The following is a 7488-nucleotide window of genomic DNA, read 5'->3' as shown; positions in this document are numbered from 1 at the left end:
GCTATTTCTTGGTTCGCTTTCTCCCTCTTTTAATTAATTACCTGAAGATCCCCCACCCCTCCCCGCTATGAAGTTAATATGTTGTGTGAGTGATCAGCGTCCCTTTCCCCAGTCTCCCTTAGCAACATGGATTCTGAAACAAGAACGAGGAAAGAGGAAAACAGCAACGAAAAAACAAGACAGATTGAGTTGGACAGGAGGGGAGGGCGAGGTGTAAACAGTGGGAAGGTGATGTCGTAAAGCAGTGTCGTAAACCAGGTGCAGGGAGGGGAGGTGGAGAGGAGGGGGGCCAGGGAGGAGGAGGTGACTTTAGCTGCATTTAGACACAGCGAAAGGATCATGGCGGATGGCCCCAGGTGTAAGCGCAGAAAACAGGCGAATCCGAGGAGGAATAACGGTGAGTAAAACTACTCCAGTGTTTTCTGGGACCCATTGGATTGGGAGAGGAGAAGGTGCTTTTTGAACCCCCGAGACCCCTGTGGTCGTGGGACGCTCCGATCTCTGTCTTTAGTGAGTTAAGTAGAGGAAAGTAGAAACTAAGGTCTAATATATGCCTATGTGGTGTACCGTTATACCTGGGTTGCTTCTCTCTCTCCGCCTAGCGGTTCATTGCTCTCTGGACCGTTACGCACCTAATCCCGTTACATTGGGGGGTCTCCTTTTGTTTTCCCATTTTCTCAGTTTTAGTTAAGTTTCACTTATTCTTTCTTATTCTTTTATTGCTTCGTGTTGCTATTGTAAGTTTAGACGCCAAACTTTAGGCTGTTCTCTTTTCTTTTTTTTACGCTGATTGTGCTGAACCGAAACTTCATACCTGGTTTGCAGCATAGCAAAAAACTATCCCAGCGCCACTGCGTCGTTTTATTTTTGAGTAGTCGTTTCTGATAATGAAATTGGGTTGGTTATTGATCTTGGGGGGACGTTTATTCAGCATTGGTTAACTAGTTTAATTGTATAAAAACTTGTTACCTGAAAGACGCAATTTGGGGTTGCTCTCTCACGCTCAGTTGCAAACGCAGGACGCACTGTTGCTGTAAATTACGTTTTATATTATTAACCATCTTTTTTTATATAATATTAGAAGTGCATTTAAAAAAAAAAATGTTGTCATCTGTTTATGACGAAAACTTAAAAAAGGCGTGTGTACAGTTTAGTACTAGCATCTGATAAGGTTATGTGACTAGCGGTTATTTTTTCTTTTGTTGCAATGAAAACTAAAGGATCTTAATTTGGAAGCAAATATTTGACTGGAAAACTTTAATTAAATAAAAAACAGTAAATACAGCGATACTTATTTAGTTTTTTTTTTTTCTTGTATGCTGAAAGATACCTGTTTGTATATACTGGGTGGTAACGTTCAGAAAGAAAGGAAGGGGGCCTCCGTTCACAACTGCTGCAGTGTGGATAAGGCTATACGGAATTCATGCACATTGTAGCTTCCCCAAACAAAAATAAAATCGAAGGAGAGCTGTCTGGGTTCCTAGTGGCTGTTACTATGAGGAATATGGTTTTTTGTTTTGTTAAACGAAAACGATGTGTTGCAACCTTTTCCTGGCAATTGTAGGTTTCTGAGTGAGATTTCCTTTATGGAATTGAACTGTCAAAAAAAAACAAAAAAAAAAAAAAAAAAAAAAAACAAAATTGTCCGCGGCAATGAAAATAATAATGAAAAAAGTTGACTTTTTAAAATCGTTATTAGGGGGTTAAAAATCAATTTATGTTTAACTGTGACGAAAGAAAAACAAAACCTGATTTAGAGTTTGTTACCATTAAACTGGATTTTGTCTGTAATGTTATTTTTATATTTGTATTTCCATTTCGTTGGGTATGCTTTGAATTGAATATTTTCTGTGTTGCCAGATTATTTCACCATGTTATTTTTTTTTTTTTCTTTTTTGTATTAAAACTGTAAGTGCTCCTTGTTAAACGTATTTTTCTTTGTTATATTTTGGTGCGTTGTTATTTGTTTTATTTGTTTTAATTTTTTTTATGAACGTTAAGCAGAAAAAGCAAGCAGGCTTTTCCTGCTATTGCTGACGACATGTGTGTGACATGTGAGTCCCGAGTCACCCACTGCCTGCCCAGGAGCTGTAAACATGTTTACCTGAACAGGAAAGACGGGACTTTGCGCTTTCAAATGCCCTTCGTATAAATAAACACGCAGTTCTAATTTCGGGAAAATTAAAACATCAAACTGTGAAAAGGAATCGTTTCGTGAAAACTGACTTGTCTTTGAAAACAGAAGGGAAACAGATTCTTTAACGCTGCAGCAAATGGCAACTTGTGCAGGTAGAAAAAAAAATGGTGTTTAGTTTTCCTCCCGCATGCTGTCACAGCCCCCTTCTGTCTGTCTGCTTCCTTAATCCTCATGGGAGGGATCTGTTTACCACGCTTGCTGTCAGATTTGTTTTTTCTTTTTGTTTTAAATTGGTAAAACAGATTTATGTTGGTTTCTTTTTTCTTTTATTTTACCAACGCGTATGTGCACGCAGTCGTACTGTAGTAGTCTAGTCGAGAATTAAAGCGGTGCTGCATAAGGTGGTTTGAAATGACACGTCCTTTCCATTTGTGCAGGTTTGTACTGTACCGTTATCACGCCCGATAATGTTTTCCCAGCATTTGTTCGATTTGTAAAGTGTATAATTTCCTGTATGGATTGAGGGAAATGGCGATGCGATTTAACGGTTGCGGCAGTGTAGTGTATGTAGCTGCTGTAAAGGAGACAGGCCAGGTAAGCAAGGTGATAGAACACGTAAAAAAAAATAAAATAAAATAAAATAAAAGGATTAAAAAAAAAAAAAGTTTTACTGAGCAAAATGTGTTATGCTATCATTTCAATCAAGATAATTATTGTTCCATTTTGTTATTAATTAATTAATTAAATATTGTCAGTTATTCTGTATTAGCAAATAACATTGCTGAGTACTTACAGTCGTGAAGCCGCAATGAAATGTGATGCAGCATATTGCTGTTCACATAGTCAGTACTCACTGAATTAATTGATTCTTGCAAGTCATATTTGCCATACCAAGTTTAAACTTAACAGTATATAGAGTAAGATCTACCAGGTATTCAGGTTAATACAGAAATAAATACATGTGTGTGCTTGATTGTTTACAGGTATTCCACAGATTATGTGGATTGATTTCCATGGTATTTATACAATATGCAATTGTGTAATGCATTATTAGGTTGACTTTAGTCTTAAAGAAATATTCAAACTTTTAAAACCTAACCAGAAAATTAAATTGTGTGTGTGTGTGTGTGTACTTACTGTAGAGGACACACATTCATTGATATGTAAAGATTACCTATCCCAAAACGATTTAATGCTAGGATTGTCCAGCAAATGAACGGGATAGTCCTCGTTAAAGCCTAAAAAAACACATATCCAATAAACCTGTGTTCAGATATATACCTGCTATGCATTGCGTGCTATCTATAATATACCCACCCAGTTGGATAAAGGTTGCCCAGAATGCAGTGTCAGCATCAAGGTGTTAACAACCGGCAGGATGTCAGGTGTTGGTGTGGAGGTGCATGGGATACTGCAGTTCTTTGTCAAGGCCACTTGTATCCGCTCTCAGTAGACTGGTAATTTAAGATGGCAGTTTGGGATTAGAAGAATGCAACCCAAGTTAACATTCATAGCAAAATAAACAGACTTCTTCAGTTCAAACTGTGTAGCTGGTTAAAACAGCGATTTTGATCCTTCATTAAAAAGGGATGCTGAAGGAACTTCAAAGGGGGGGGGGGGGGGGGGGGGCTGTGGCATTCTACATAAGGTTGGTGGTCACCACTTTGGGTAATTTATTATTGTCCTTTCCTAATTTTTAATGATGTTAGGGGCCTCCTTCTGCATTTCTTAGTTCACTTTTAAAATGTTTATAAGCATTTCACTTTAATGGGTGGTTTGACTTAAACAATTTTCTTTAATAAAGAAACACCAGAATCATGCCAAACCGTCATTTTTCAATGTTGGAAATGTAGCCTTCTCTATTCAGCTTTTAAGTGTCATCTGTTAACATTTAAAAGGTCTACCCCTGGTGAGTATGGTTTACACAAAGAGGAAATTTTCATTTATCCTAAATTTTGTGCGGCGTCTGTACAACGCAAGGCAAACAACAACAGAAAATTAAAACAAAAAACAATTCCCTCTTTTTGTTTAGTTAAGTCAGCAGCCAAGGTACCGTTATGTGACCTTTGAACTAAACACCCATGCATGCTCTAGGTACGATTTCACTTTCTCCACATTTCTTTGTGAACCTCGGTGCATGTCGAATTGCGTGTGTGTTTAGGCCATTTTGCAGAAAGGGCCCAGAGGAATAACAAAGCACTGGGGTTGTCTCAGGCATAATCCCCACGTTTATCTTATTCTATTATAGTGTTGTGTGGGGGATGGGGTTGCTATGCTTCCTGAGGTGCTGGTATGGGCATGCAAGTAGGTAGGTGATCAGTCTTTTCTTCTGGGCTTTGCATAACAACATAGCAGCTCCCTTGAGAGTTACTTGAATAAATGCATGGCTGGCTGGTTAGCTCGCTGGCTGATGCTCATAATAACTATTTGCTCTCTGCGGAGCACTATGTGGCATAAGAGGGCTATTAATTGGTTAATTATATGAAATCACCAAATATGTGTCATGATAAGCAAGCTGAGGGTGTGCGCATACATTATTCACTTTGTCATCCCCACGCGGTAGCACGTGAACTTAAAAATGTGGTAGACAGTTTACAGTTGTTTGGTTGCAAAACACTGCATAACAGAGCTGTTACTGTTCAGTAATTGTACAGCTGTTTGCTTCCTAGGTAAAAATAAATAAGACACAGACTTTTTACCCCCTTTCATAACTCGTAGCACAGAACTGGTGTCACTTTTTAATAAGACTGTAAAAGCAATGCAGAGACGTGTAGAAGTTGTGTAAGCCTTGCATAATAAAGTGTGCTTCATAATTAACTGTTGCTATACGGACTTTCATTGGGCTTTTAATATATGGGTAGCAAAATCTTTCTCGTTGTGTTAAGCTGTATTGTTTTTTTTATTTCTTCAGAAATATTAACAGGTTACATTGAAATAGCATTAACACAAGGATGAGGTCACCCTTACTACAATACAGCAGAAAACATTTATTATTATTATTATTATTATTATTATTATTATATTATTGATGATTATTATCATCATCATATAGGTATTGATGTTGTTATTTGGTAAAATATAATTTTCAATAAATTGGAGTGTATAACAGTTTCATAGTGCGCACCTAGTAGTTAATAAGGCAGCAGTTCAGTTGTCTGACATGAGCCTTTCAAAACAAATTCCTTTACCAGTACACAACAAAGCACCATTACCTTCAAAGTAGCTGCCAGTGCCAGTATTATCTGCATTTGATTCACATATCATTGATAGGCTTCCAAAGACAAACTATGATTCACAGGATAGAAAATACAAAAGAGCAGAGAAAGTTTAAAATTAGCAGCCCGACACAAGATTTCTTTGTCTGACAGTGAACAACAGGAAAGGTGCTTCTTTACACTTCGAGGACAAGATTTTGAAGCTAGTTAAAAAAGGAAGACAAATAAAATCTGCCTATTAAAGTACAAAGGAGAAACCACTTTGAGTAGCTGTGGGACAAGCATGTTGTTTTTTTGCTAGCTTGGGGCTATAACATTGTTTGATTTCTTTCAGAAATAAAACACTTTACCTCCAGGTGTAGGAGGTAGCTAATGTAGAATCTGACATGTAGCAAACATTTCTTATGCTTATAAAAATAAATAAAATAAAAAAATAAAATAATCTTATAAAATAAAAAAAAAAGATTTGTAATCAGCTTGAGGGGTAAACATGTTTTTGTCCAGGAAACACAATTTGGTGTCTCTAATGGTCTCTTCCAAAACAGACGAGGCACTCCAGAGAAGTTCACAGTAAGAATTCAGATCCAGAAAGATCTTAATTTTTTTTTTTTCCTAAATCTAAGTCAGTTTCATTTCCCTCCTGGACTGCAGTTCAGTGTGCTTTATTGGGTTTTGTCAAACTGAATGCTTAAATGAGCTATTGTGTGTTGAGGCTTAGAGAGAGCAAAGCCTGAGGAGAAAAGACCTAGTTACCTTTACAGTTTGTCCGCTCTACCTCATACACTTTCTGTTTAAGAAGAAAGGGCCTATTCACAGGCCTCTGTATAGGGAAGAGTAGTCTTTTCACACTATGCTTGTGGGAAACTTCTTTCCATACTATGCATTTTATTTGCATACGTCCATTCTTTAAAAAAAAAAAGAAAAGAAAAGAAACGTCAAGCCTTCAGCACATTAAGAATCAGTGGTACGTTCAAAGAATTTATGAAATCACATTTCAGACCCTGCCTGTTTTGCTTGCTGTAGTTAGCACTTTTAAGGAGCCAGAGAGCTCATGCATTTTAAAACTGTGTGTCTCTACATGGTGAAGACAACTGGTCATGCTATGGGCTTTGCATATAATTAGTTTATTCATTTTGACAACTTTTCACTTGTTAATTTAGATTATCTGTCTAGTTTTTCTGTTTTTATTTATTTATTTTAACGTGCCTTTTGTCTCATTGGACTAAAAAAATAGTTTGCTGTTTTGTCAGCCTTGAAAAACCTATAAACCTACTCAACCTCGAGGAGACAGATCTGGGGATGGGCATGTACAGGTGGCAGCAGCTTTCAATTTAGCATCAAATAAATTCACTTGACTGTAACTTTGGCGAATGGTGACTTAAATTCTCAAGGGCTTAGATGAGTCAATATGGGTCTTTTATTCCTCATAGTGAAGACAAAAGACCAGGTGTCTGATATACCAAAAAGGACAGAAACAGATTGGATTGTAAGTAATTTTTAAGTAGAACTACACAACTTTTAGGCCTTTGTTGAACTCTCTTATAAATATCTTCGTTTTAGAAAAAAAAATACTCATAAGTATTCCTTTTGAAACTGCTCAGACTTCACAAAGATTTGAATAACATTTTACTAATCTTTTGTTTGAAACCTTAGCCTGTAGTCAGAGGCAAGTGCCTGAGAAAAGGAGAATGCTCTGTTGGACTGAAAGTGATGCAGGCAATCTGTGATAAAGTAGTAAGAGGAGTGTGGCAGAGCAAAGCTCTGCCCTTTTTAAATTGGCAGGGATGGGGTTAATTTCCCCTACCTGCCTGGGTTTATTATGTTCAGGTGGCTGGGGTTGATTAGTTGATTAGATGATTAACTTAATTAACGATCAATCAGCGCCCAGCCACCTGACATAAAAGGAGGTCACTGCTTCCCATTAGAAGGAGGGAGCTGAGGTTGGTTTTTGTGGCTTTGGGTTGGTGAATTTTTGAATCCAGTGAAGGCATCGCCCAGCCTGGAAATCCTGTATTTTTGTAAGTTTTGTTTTATTTGTGTTTAAATATCTTTATTTTTTGCCCTTGTGCCCTTTTATTTTATGTGTTTTTGTAATAAAAGTAGTATTTTTTTTTTTAACTGCAGTCTGTCTCTGGG

At 37.3% G+C, this 7488-nt stretch overlaps 1 protein-coding gene across 3 annotated transcripts in view; it reads left to right on the top strand.

Annotated features, from left to right (window-relative positions):
- Positions 1-229: 229 nt before the first annotated feature.
- Positions 230-7488, top strand: part of LOC121311369 (zinc finger E-box-binding homeobox 1-like) — an 85353-nt gene continuing 78094 nt past the window's right edge. For 2 of the 3 annotated variants that reach the window (XM_041243937.1, XM_041243936.1), the window contains exon 1: positions 230-397. In XM_041243937.1, coding sequence (XP_041099871.1) covers positions 340-397 — 58 coding nt within the window. In that variant the 5' untranslated portion in view covers positions 230-339. Of the gene's footprint in view, positions 398-1955; positions 2290-7488 lie in introns of those variants that run through there. The other variant, XM_041243939.1, reaches the window with a different exon arrangement.

Source organism: Polyodon spathula, chromosome 3 (genome assembly GCF_017654505.1).
Source record: "Polyodon spathula isolate WHYD16114869_AA chromosome 3, ASM1765450v1, whole genome shotgun sequence".
In the NCBI taxonomy this organism is placed as follows: domain Eukaryota; kingdom Metazoa; phylum Chordata; class Actinopteri; order Acipenseriformes; family Polyodontidae; genus Polyodon; species Polyodon spathula.
This window is presented reverse-complemented; position numbering and strand designations above follow the sequence as displayed.